General features: G+C 40.8%; 1 protein-coding gene across 3 annotated transcripts in view; it reads right to left on the reverse strand.

The window, feature by feature from the left end:
* MKLN1 (muskelin 1) overlaps positions 1-13,068 on the reverse strand; it is a 94,069-nt gene that overhangs the window by 12,879 nt on the left and 68,122 nt on the right. For all 3 annotated transcript variants that reach the window (XM_027461121.3, XM_021276509.4, XM_021276510.4), the window contains 3 exons: positions 4,434-4,581; positions 3,476-3,590; positions 780-919 (listed from right to left, as the gene is read on the reverse strand). In XM_027461121.3, coding sequence (XP_027316922.1) covers positions 780-919; positions 3,476-3,590; positions 4,434-4,581 — 403 coding nt within the window. The remainder of the gene's footprint in view (positions 1-779; positions 920-3,475; positions 3,591-4,433; positions 4,582-13,068) is intronic.

Consider the following 13,068-nt stretch of genomic DNA (forward strand, 5'->3'; position numbering starts at 1 on the left):
CATTAGTAAAAACTGACCTTCAACTCTTGGCAGGACCTGATAACGAAGTATTCTCACCAAGAATGCAGAAAAGAAGCATTTATTGGTTTCAAATCATTTGCTGAATCCTGAAAGGTTCTAACTGCTAGAGTTTCGTGCTTAAGGTAACCACAAGAGCTTGATTTTAAAAGCTGTTGCCCCTTAGCAAATATAAGGCAGCTCTGAAACATCCAGAGTGCAAGTACCACAGCGCAGCTGAATTCTGCATAAGTGAGATCTTTCAAGAGGTTCTGAAAGAGAAACACTGATGACCTCACCGTGGAGGAGTCTCAGATGTGCAAAGGAATTCAGCCCCCAGACTTCATTAGCATCCCTGGGAGCTGTTACTATCTCCTAGCACACTGCTTCGGAAGCATTTCCTTTTCTTGGGAGGTGACAGTACCGAAGCACATGTTGATGAGCAGCAGAGTGAAAACGGAATCTAAAAATTCTCCATTACTCCCCACACAATAGGCAGACTTGGTTTTTCGGTTTTAGAACAACATAGTAAAACCAGAGCGAAGTCAATGATTCCAATTTTGTTGTTTAGCCCTGCTCTACTGCTTTTAATGTTGAACTGTTTTGGTTTTTAATTTTTTTTTCTTAACTGAAAATAATCAGCAAAGTTGCAGATCACCATTTAATCGGTGAAGTGATATTTACCAAAACAATTTACAGGGTATTTAAGTTTTAGAATCTTGAAGGAAGAAATAATAAAAGGACTTCTGAAAAGAAAAATGTGAAACATTTTTTTTCTATACCTGTGCTTTCTTATGAGGTATTTGCAGTGTCTTAGCAGGTATTCCTTTGAAGGTCGACAGAGCTTCAGAGACCAGAAGTCATCTAATCTCATCTTTGGAGAGCAGGACTTGCCGGGATTCCCTCCAAACAAGTAATGAACCTACGCAAACGAGAGGCAGATCAAGAAACTGACTGTTTATGTACATCCATTAAACAACGACTATGTCAACATATTTGGAGAGGTTTATTCTGGAAGAACTTTCCCTTTTAGATAAGCTGCTCCATCTTATTATGAACCTCATTAGGTTTACTTTATCCCTTAGGAAATAAAATTCTCTGAAGTGCTTATATTTTAAGATAATAAAACATCCACAAACAAGGCAATCTCTTTCTTTAGGAAAAAATTATAAGCATAAATGCTCAAGTACATGAGCAGAAAAGGATCCGATTCAAATCTTGTTGCCCTGTTCCAAATACCTGATGCAAACACCACAAACTGGTGGGTGACCAACCTCTTTTCCAATCTTGTCCTCAAAGAAGCCAAACTACCATCATCATGAGACCGTAAAAATTAAGGCACCTGCATTAAGGCGTTTCACCATTTAGGGTGAAATGGATTGTATACATATAATTGTGAGGTGACTCCAGCAATCAAGACTCTCTTTAAAGAAGAAAATTTTAAGCTTGTTAGGTAGACTGAGAAAAAGGAGTTTTGTAGACTAATGCACTGAGTCCAGTCAGAGCACTGTCAGTGAAGGTACAATACTGAAGCACCACAGTCCAGGCAAGCAGCATTTTCCTTGAGTCAAAGAAGACCACAATGTTCCCCAAAAACAAGATCCACTGGCAAAGTGAGTGGGAAGTCTTAAAGATGCTCAAAATAAAGTGCCAAATCCAGCCCTGCAAACCATAATCTTGGGAGATGACAATAGCCCTGCATCCCCCTCAAGTCCTGTAAGCTCCAGACAACCTTAATCTGTCTTGCAGACAGAAATATTGTCTTGTTCTCTGGAAGGACAGATTTATTTCACCTTAATACAGCAGCCTAGCTGCAAGATGTTTGATATAATTACTACCTGAGGAACAGAAGGGAAGATCTACCTGAATAAAGAGTAAAACAAAAAAGGCAAAATTCTAATGCTAAGAGCTGAGGAAGGAAAGCCTCAAATCTCATTTGGAGTCAGTCCCAACCGTTGCTGTGACTGATCATCTAGCAATCCGGAGACACCAATCACGGAAAGACTGACTACAACTGTATGCAGAGTTCATTAGTTTGAAGGTAGCTCAAATGAAGTAGTCTTTAACAGCCCATCTGATAGCTTCAGATGCAACATCTTTGAAATGCAAAGCTATATTTGCAGAACGAGGAAAATCTCAAGGAATGTGGAAGCGTTAAAAAAAAAAAGACCATTTCTTCACTTTTTTTTCCTTCACATCATTTTGTATTTCAGGCTCTGAACTCCTGATATTAAACAGACACAAAGGGTCTTCAAATTCTGAGGTTCAAGAAGCTTAACAAGCTACCTTTCTACACAGCTTTAAAAATAATCACTCAAAACAATGTATTCTACATCCCACTGATGTAGGCTCTCCTTATTTATATCAGAGGAGTTTAGAAAGGTCATTTGAACAGAGGTTTCTAAAAATAAGACTCTTCAAAACAAGCACATCAAACAGCTCTTCAGATAAAGCTGGGCAACTGCCACGATTTAGAAACCTTCACAATAATTTACAGAATTCTGCTCTCCATCTCATGGTACTTTACACTTCAAGGATTGAACAGTATTTACAGCCTATCATTAATGCATGCAATGAAGACAAACAACGCAAGGTCTCCATACAGAAGTTGCACCCCTTCTTCCTCAAACTTCCCCCCTTCACCTACAAACTTTCCCTATTTAATTAACATCCTACAGAATGATAACTACATTTGTCTTTTTCAGTTTAGGCTGTTTCAAACTGAGTAAAACAAATTATTATGTTTAATCACATAATATCCCTGAAATTTGAAGTAAATTTGTCACTAATTTAAATTCATAGATAACTGAATTACAGAAACATAATCCTTGGGTTTAGGTTTTATCGGTTAACTTGCACAATGCCCTAAGTTTGCTCATCAGTCATGCATACACTATAAACAATTTAAAGCATAATTAAGCAGGTATTTGTCTGTTAAAATCAGATAGTTCTAAAGAATGATCTTTGCTTCTGACATGCAGGGGAAGGTAAGAATCTGCTGTAGCAAGTGCCTTAACAGAATGAAAACAGTGTTCAAACACTCTTTCTCATAGAAATGTAGAGTATTTGGAAGGATGAATGCAACAGTTTTTGTTTTCTTTAATTTAAAGAAAACTCCAGTTGCTAGCAGGTTTTTAGATCCACCCCTGGAAGATAATGCACAAAGCTTCAGGTGTTTTCAAGTACGAAAACAGTCAGTAGCTGGCTGCTGGACAACATCTGCAGGTTTAGTAAAATTCACTGCCTACATTTTGATTGCGTGTAGGAGCTATCACAGTTACTTTGCATTCATGGAGAAAGTATCTTAACTGCTTATATCAAAACACAATAATGAGTTAACCGAAATTTACCCATCAGACTAATCCAAACACGAACATCAGACAAAAAAACGTATTAAACTGTACCACCTGTGAAGAATCAACCATGCTAGATGAGCAACAAGACTGAAACCATTGCGTATGTATCTAAACCCTCATACCTTGTGCAACTCATCGTATACCAGTTGATGGGCAAACCTTGGGCAGGGCTCCTCCTCCTGAAGGCTTTTACCTGGATTCTCTTTTGCTGCTTGGTCATTTTTATAGACACAAGACCTGTAATATACAATAAGTGATGGTTAATAGTACCTCGGTGGTATCTTCAGATGTTGCATTACTTGGGAGCAGAATGGTCACTATGAAATATTTTTCATTATGGAGAATAGCATCTTGGACATGTTACAGATATGGGAAACCTGGGCCACCAACTTTAACAAAACTATGATTTCAATCACTGATTTCCATGCTGGCTTAAGGGTTTTTTTTCCAACTGAAGACCCATTTTTAAAAAACAGCACACGTGCATTCACAGTGACTGGCCTCATATTAAAGGAGAACTTAGATACAACAATGCTGTCAGCTCCAGAAAGGGGCAGTGGCGACCAACTACCAAATACAATACAGCAAATAGATGGAGATATTTTCTCAGAATACCAAATCTAGCAGCCACCTGATTTAATACTGAATCCAGACAGGAAAGAGCTGATAGCTCTAGCATGAACTTTTCTCCATCCCCATTCATAAAGAGTGCAACAGTTTCCTTCACTTCTAATAAACAGTACCACGTACTCTGGAATTAACAACTTCCATTTTGACTGAATTTGTTGCACTGACAATGAACCCTGGCCTTGAGCATTTCCTACAGGAAAAACTTAATATAAGGACTTCTCCTCCATCCTCCAGTACAGGAAGAACTCACACAGCTTCCCCCTTTCACGTGTCTTTTTTTCTAAAGACTCTGGGAGAGGTGATTGAAGGGAATTCAGTTGTCTTTAAGATTACCAACCACTGCATGGTTATACGTAGTTACTGAGTTACTTGGGAGGAATGATTGTGTAGGATTGCTTTCTAAAGAAATCTGTGTGGAGGTTAGAAATAGTACTCCTTTCATCGACTTACCAGCTGTTCCTGACAATGTCATAAATCCAGAAAGAATTCCTTACATTCTCTTCCCGTTTCTCCTTGTCTTTACTGAGCCCTGACAAGACATGGATTTCGTTCAGTTCCGGATCAATGGTAGCCCTTTGAGTGAAACCTGTCATTGGAACTGACAAAAAAAAAGAAGTTACACACTAAAAATGCAGGAGGACACAAGAAGGGATCCGAGCACCAGACAAAAGCATTTCCCTCCCTCTGAACTTCAGCAGATTTTCCAATATCCAAGGTACAAGCACAAGATTTCATTTAACTAACTTCTGGGGTAAAGAGCATCTCAAGTCCAACCTCACTACTTAGTTTCCCTATTTTTCTTTTAAGTACTTTCACCTCTTCATCTTTCGTATAAAACCAATACCGAGTGAAGCCAAGCCTGTATTTTTTCTCTCCTTCAGTGTTCTTGTTAATTGCCACAACTTAAAACTGTTACAGCACATTTCTAAAGAGGAGCTGTAGAAGTCACCAAGCAAACCATCTACTTCTCGCACGTGCCCTCCAAAACCACGTGAGAGGGACCAGAGGAAGAAACATCATCCAGAGGCTGACTCCTTCCTTCCCCCATAAGGACAAGTCCTGGGCAACTTCTCTGATTCCCTTCCTATTTGTGATGCCTGGAGGCATAGAAAAAAAACATCCAGAGCTGCTGTTTCCTAGGGCAAGATTTCGGGAAACTGCTGTCTCCAAAATTAGAATAAAACTGCATTGCAACAGAGCTAGGCAATCCCTGCAAGATATGAATGGAACAATTATTATTAGCTCATCTGTAAAAGGAAGCATTGATTCCCACATAAATGAAAAAGCTGGAAACTCAAAAAAATTCAAGATGAACTCACAACTGCATAGCTCACAGCTTTGTGTTGCTTCTTTTAGGAAAAATATTTCAAGGAAAGGGTTGTTTTTGTTTTGTTTCTTGTATTTTCTGAATAGTCCTGGTATAATTACCAGGCTATTCTTCTTCTCCACCTTCAGGTTTGGAAGTATGGTGAAATACTGAGGATTCCAGCAGTTTTCATCATAATTCCCCGAAAAAAGGTCAGCAAATTTGTTTGGCAGTCCTTTTTGTTTGTTGTATAATTCCCATTTCCTGTTTCCCTAGGCAACCATCCTTCCAAAATGTATTTGTGAAGAGCACGTGATCTTTGTTTACAGATCCTGTTTGTCTCATTTCTCTTTCTGGGTCAGTTTACAAAGGCTGGTAAAGGGTCCTGGCCTCCGATCAAGATTTTGGCATGAAAAATTCTCAGAACTCTTGTATTTTGCAAATTCTTCCCTGCAATTAACTGTGAACAACACACACGGCCTAGCAAACAAGCCCTGTGCTAATAAAGCCATTTAATATCGCTGTTTAAGAATACACAAACCGGTGTTTTGTAAGCCTCTTCTGTAATAGGTTTTGGTCTCATGCTTCTCTGTTTTCATTTGGTGCGCCAGGAAAGTAATAAATGTCAATGTAAAAATTCTGGGCAGCATTTGGTTTTCTACAGCGTAAGCCCTTACCAAAATCTTTAGTAAAGCCAAAAAATAAACATTTCTTAAAATGCTTAATTCTTATGTAAACGCAAGTAGAAACTGAAATATATTGGGGTATTTCGTTTTCAGAGCCCTGTTGGCAAGCTCCTTGCTCATTGCTTTTATGGAAAAACCTTCAGAGCCCCCATCAGCATCCGCCTCCCTGTTTTGACCTTCAATTTTGCCATGAAGTTTAAAGGAAAATTCATCCAGTTTACAAGCAAATTGGTACAGAGCAGAGGAAAATAAAGCAGGGAACAATGCTGGCAGGAGAACACCTACGTACCTTGTTTGAGCTGCAAAACCACAAGGAAGTTTTTTAATCAGACTAAAGAGTACTGTGAAAGTCACCCAATAAAGATATCGAGAGCAAAAAGACAATCGAAGACCAAAGATCATTAATTTTTGGTAAGTATCATGTAACGTGTTTCTTTGCATAGTCAGGGACTGAATCGTTGACCCAAAAGGATTAAATCCGAGGCATATTTGAGATATTTCTGGAAGGAGAGCCATCTAAATTTGATCAGCAATGCTAATGCAGATGGCAAACGTCTACGCAACCCTATCTGCTGCTTTGAACATTCGAGACCACGCCGTGTTTTTAGAAAAAAAAGCATGCAAATCTTCAGAGCATTAATACCTCAGGCTCACTGAAATGAAAATTATTATAATCATGAAGAATACGGTTAGCACATTACCATTGATACAGAAAGCATACGAAACCCGTCTACGGAAGTCTCATCCCTCCTCCTGAAATATTGTTAAATAAATGCATTTTGTATGTAGCTTACGCTTGATTTTTCTGAAGCTGAAATTATTATTTAAATAACGAAGGAGGGAAAAGTCTCCAAAGTTCAGTGCCTCTGTTTTTTCAATCTCGGTAATAAAATATGATTCATCTGCAGTAACTGCAATCAAAACCAAATTCAAGTCAAGTAATTCCGAGCTTCCCTAAGCAGTACATTAATCTCCTCTTGAGACTGTTCCAAATGCAGGAAGTCTAGAAAAAATACATCCAAAAATATATATAATATGCATTTAGTAGGGGCCTAAGATGAGGAACAACTTGCATAAACTCTGACCTAAGTAACTGCGTAAAGCCCTACTGAAACAGTGCCTTAGCCCACACAAAGCTGGAATCCAGTCTTCTGCAGAAGCCTACCAAAAGTTAGATGCCATACAATTAAACAAAAACCCCACAAATTTGGTGAACAAGTCCCTAAATATAAATCAAAGGAAATAAGGCAAACTACTACACAGTAGGAGGGAGATGCTACGGTATTTTAAAGACAACAGAAACATCAAAAAGACGTTTGCCAATGAATTCCGAGCCTCGATAGAGCAAAAGGGCTACAGAAAATCATGAGTGACAAACACTTCCACTAGGGGGTAAGAGAGCTTCATCGTTTGCAAGTGCAGCTGACTTGCAGTCGATGCTGGATGGAATTCAAACGATTGAGGTCAGCATATTCGAGAGGGACAAGGGCTGTAAACTTGCGAGAAGTCCCCGTGATATTTAGCTAATAAAACGTATGCTGGGATGGAAATTCCGTTTTGCATGCGAGATGTTCAATTGAACCTGTAACGGATAGCTTAGGATGTTTGGGTTTTGTGTTTGTTTTTGGCGTTGGTTTTTGTTTATTTTAAATCTTAAGGCTCTATAAAAAGTCATACCGCAGGATGAGAATCAGACCCAGTAATGCCAGGGGACTGCAGGAACTGCTGTTTGCAAGGTATTGAGTCCAAGAGCAGTATGAAGGGCTGCAAGGCAGTGCCCTCACTCCTTCCACTTCTCTAACTGCCAAAATAAGCCAGATTTGGAGCAAATCTCCCTAATTTCACGCTGTTCGGAGTGCCTCTCAGGCCCCGCTATCACTCAGATCAGCTGTGGGCAGACGGCTCCAAGGACATAAAACAGCAACCGAGGACTTAGCCCTGGCTGCTCTGACCACGACGCTGGCCTGTCGCAGAGCGCTATCAGCTTGGCTCCAGTGATAATACATCACTGATTGAAGAGGAAAAGCTGTACCAAGGGATTGCTCAACAGAAAGCAAGCCCAAAAGCAAGTCTAGAAGATGGAGAACGTTTTTCATGTGCTGCTGCATCTTTTTGCCCCACCATCCCATTAACCAGGCCAGTATAGGAAGGCAATAGCTAAATGAAATTAAGGGGTCTGAATCCTCTTTCCAAAACCTTAACATTTCCTTTTATTTTTATGTAAGAAAAATGAAGAGCTTGTGGCCTCCGTATGTGAAAATAACAAGCAGCTACACAGGCCCTGAGTTTTGAACACAGCCAGTTACATAAACAAGTAATAATTCCAGAAAAAGCTTTGATAAGATGCTGTGTAACCGTGTACAGTATAATTTCTATTTAAATAATAATGCATGGGAAATGCTTTTCTAAAAGAGTGACACCTAATCATGCGACAGGTATGTTCCCTCTACTACAATCCCTACTTACAGGCATTTATTTGATCATAGTGATCATTTCAGCAAGCTGAATATTTTTTGGCTTGTATGTGCAAACAGCCACAGTTGTTTCGAGCGCAGCGTTGGCTGCTGCCAGCATCTAAGCAAAAAAAAAAAAAAAAAAAAAAAGAGCTTTTACAGAGAGGCAGAATTTGCAAAGCAATAAATTGGAGTTCACGCAGAGGTGGTGCTCATAATACCAGGCAGAGGTTTGGAAATTAAATCTCGTCTCTCTCATTGGAGGAGGAATTATGGCATGTTTTTCAACACGCTCCGAACACAGAGCGATGGCAAAACAGTAATATAAACCCCGTAGTCTGCAGAGCACTTCTGCAGGATTCACGAAGAATAGTTGAGGGAAGCAAGTTCATCGACAGAGCCCTTCAGTGCCACCTAAATTATGATTGCCTCCAAACACGTTGCTGCTAATCTCGCTGCAAGTGACTCGCAGGCATTCTCCTCCTTGTGATGCCTCATGATTAGAAGAGCAGGAGAAAGCTACATCACGTGGACAGCGCTGCTCACCAGCACCTGACACCTCCCTGATGGATTAATTGGAAAGGGAAAAAAAAAAAAGCAGTAGGTCAGCAAGTTACTGCATACCTCCACTTGTAATTCACAAAGCTGAAGCAGCACCCCTCCTGGATTTTAATGGAGCAGCCCCTGATGAGTGATAGGGAGAGCGTACGGGCCAGCTGTTGACACAGCAAGATAATGATTATCCTCTTGGATTTTTCATGATGAGACTGTGCTTGGAAGTCGGCCAAGGAGCAGCCAAGGAGACCGTTTGGAGCTGTTTGGTCGTCGTGTTGAAAAAGCAACAACACGGTGTTCAGCGCTCAAGTTCTCTCCCAGGCTATATGGGATTTTGGAGAAAACGGGTCATTTGGTAAATTCCAGTGGAGTTCTGCTGCTGTGCCTTCCCTGTAAGGCACCTCTAGGATTTGGCGTCTGCCTGGTCTCCTCTTCACCTCCATAGACAGAGCAAAATATTTTGAGATGGGTTTAGCAAAACACCCCATGTTAAATGAGCACAGAAGGTCCCTCATACACACACCAAAAAAAAAAAAAAAAAAGCTTTCCATGGCAAAATTCACCATGGCCACTGGCAATGCAGACCTTAAATTGAACACAGGGCAAGACAGGTTGGGTGTCAGAAACAGAAACAAAATGGGATATTCAGACCGCTTGTCTGAATTGGCTCCTAGCTGTGTTTTCTATCTTGATTAATGTTTTTCTGACACTGTCTTACTTTAAATCAGGATTTCCTAGACTGGGCAGTGTCGTCTCTGTCCGTGGTACTTATGCACGAAGCCTCAGCTCTGTTGGCTGCATGGCTTCATGTCTGGAAGGAGCATCTGCTCCAGCAGGAGAGCTGGGAACTTCCCAGGTCAATAAAACAGGGGCAGTTTGTCCACGAGAACTACTCCACCATTAAAAGGAGCTGGAAGGACACATAGGGCTTGATCTCATTTGACTGTGGAGGTCGCTCAGTGCCAAGGGATAGGAGGTGATCTTGGGTCTCCAGCAGGAAATTCTCCTTCCAACCAAGGGCTCGGACATTATCTGAGTCGGGGCCAAGCTGGATTATCACAGGAACCTTGCCCACAAGTGTTCCCATTAGCTCCATTGGACCCGAAACGACTGCCCGCGATTAGTCACGGGTTACGTGCTGAGCGAGTCAGGCAAGCTGTCAGTGCAGCCTTCAGAAGACATTTGACACCGGTGACATCTCCAAACCACGCATATGCCTCGTAGATCTGCTCTGGCGTACACGTGATGGGCTGTTTGTTGTTGTTCAGGGTTTTCTTTTGGTTGGCTCTTTTGGTTTTCCCCGTATCTAAAAGGGTATGTTCCCCGCCACACATTTCAGTCTCTTCTCCAACCACAGGCTCTACTCTTCCACCACGCATCCTCCAATGTGTAACAGCACAGCCTTTCTGCATATCAGACTCTTTATCGCTGTTGCAGTCTTTTCCTCATTCCCTTTTTGGCCATTTGTCCAGCTGACCTGACAAATTCCTTGCTCCTAACGCCTATCACAGGACGAAGTTAATCACCACCAGTGGCCTAAATCCATTTTGGTGCCCTCCTCTGGCAGCAGAGAGAAGGCACCAGAGTTTTGTTGTTTTTTTTTTTGATGCAGTGAGGAGGAGAAAGCACCAGTGCTTACTCTGCAGAAAAGGCAGACACCAGGAGCTGCAAGGATTGCCCACGCTCAAAGTAGACTGAGCCACGAGAGATTTGCATTTGGGGATGGGACCAAATGATCTTTCGAGGTCCCTTCCAATCCCTAATATTCTATGATTCTGTGATTTTTAGTAGCAAATAGAGCTTGTCAAAATTTGCTTATGTGCAAATCTATCTTTCAGAAGCTGTACCTTGGTCAAATTTGAACCTTTTTCCAAGGAATGAAAAAATATGGCTAAACTTGCTGTAGTTCTTGTCCTGTATTCCAGAGAAAAGGAAAATTTTGGTGAGACGTATCACCTAGTACATGATAAGCCCCTCTCTCAAGCACATCACCTATGCTAGAGACCTGCCAGGTTCAACACTTAGAGCACAACTAAGAGCAGAAAATCACTAAATAGCATACATATCTCATCCAGATCATCAGACAGCAGCAAAACCAACATATCACCACAGTTTTCTAGTGCTGTAACCACTCCATATCACCGATATGCCTTAACATTTACTACATTTTTTCATGTTCTCACTACTCTAATGGAAATTTTTAACAAATGACCAATTAAGTTTTCAAAAAGAGTAAAAATCAAAATAGCTCAACTAAGAATAGAACTGAATGCCACGCGCGAGCCAGGAACAAAATGTAATCACAGGACTTTATCGGAACATTTAGGTCAGGCATCCTCAGCTCCACTCATCGCACCGAGCAGCGCGGGGCTCTGCAGCAGGCAGGCAGGGAATCACTTTGTTCAGGCAGATCAAACCTTTACATATCATCACCTAACAAGAAGATACTAAAGACTTGCTCTTTGGGGGTGAAAATAACGCTGTCAGCATTTACTCTCTTGTGTGTAACAGGCATTTTGTTCTCTTCCTGTGAAAATGCAAATAATCTCAGCGTTTTCTTTCAAGGGCTAGGGAAACATTCAAATCCGTTTGTTTAACTTTCCGCACACAGGAGAACAGTGAGCTGAAAATCTACTCGTGAATTATTTCCAATGAGTCATTTTTTTACAGAGTGTACTCTTCACCACCCTGGGGCCCGTGGGAACGGGGAAGAGAGCTAAATTTTCCATATATTTTCTCTATATTCTCATTTGCTTAACCGAACCTTGCTGTTGGTGCTGAGAAGCAGAGCTTGATGTCTTCAGTAGCCATAAGGCAAGCTTAATATATCTTTAAATCTGAAGCAAACACAGGGGCCACCTGAAAGTCACATATTTTTAAAGCTTCTGGCTACCAAGAAAAGGTCGTTTTTGTAAAGCAAAAAATGGCAGAATGCTAGCAATTCCAGGTGGGGAAAAAAATAACCAATTCTTTAAATGCTCTAAGGACCACAAGCAGTGTGTGGGCGTGTGCAGAGCAGCATCAGGCAAAATGCAGGCACCTTATTAAGTAAGACTGTCAACAATACAAGCTGTTTCTTTCTTGGAAGCACTCAAGTAAATAAGTCACTCCAGAGAAAAAAAATGTTTGGGTACTCTTCTCCCTCATTGGCATACCTAAATTAAATGAGCAAACAACTCATAACCATCAATAATTCACTTCAGAAGTTCAGCAAAATTACTTGTTCAAATTAAGCCTGATCAAAATGAGGAGGGAAGCCTAAATTTCAAGAGAAATTGGCTTCCTGGGATTTTGGTAGCTGGAAGAACAGCAAACATGATCAGGCCTAAATATACATAATTTGAAAAACATTAATAGCTTGTCTCATAGCAGTACGCAGTGCAACACAAGTTTCAGCTTCGGAGGCACAGCCTCAAAATCAGGATATCTGCAAGGGAGGAAAACGTGTGCTAACATATGCAGAGATCCTTTTTGGGAAAAGTTACCGTGCTTCTATGTCATATTTTGAAGAGGAGAGGTATAAAATCAATTCTTCATGCTTGTGTTACAACGCCTTTTGGGTGTTTCTAGAGGGTTCTGGTGCATACAACTCTGGCATCCATTAGTTCCAGCAGTGTGAACCAAGCAGGACTAACGCTTAGCTCCAGCCTCCTACTGTTGCTTAGCCCCAGTTTAGCACAGGAACATCAGCACAACGAGCAGCAGCAGCCTCATCTTTCTCGTCGGCGGTCCAGGCAAAATAACCTCTGCCCCTCTACTCCAGTTCTCTGTCTCCGGCCATCCTATCTGCCTTTCTGCATCTCAAACCGAGCCAATTGCTTCTCTGTTTTACATCATCTTTCATGTAGAGATCATTTTTTAAATTTTGCTTTTGTTTAAGACAGTTATTTTTCAGCTTTTTTCTTGTCTTTGCCAAAATTGCAAATAAAATACACTGGTTTTAATCTTGCTGCCTTTTTTTTTTTGTTTGTTTTCATTTGATAGGCATACGGTTTCACGCATCAATTATTTGTACTGTGCTAAAGATGGCGAATATCAAATGTCACGGAGGACAAAAGAGCTGGCATAAGTTTAACCTATATACC

This window comes from Anas platyrhynchos, chromosome 1, assembly GCF_047663525.1.
Source record: "Anas platyrhynchos isolate ZD024472 breed Pekin duck chromosome 1, IASCAAS_PekinDuck_T2T, whole genome shotgun sequence".
Classification (NCBI taxonomy): Eukaryota; Metazoa; Chordata; class Aves; order Anseriformes; family Anatidae; genus Anas; species Anas platyrhynchos.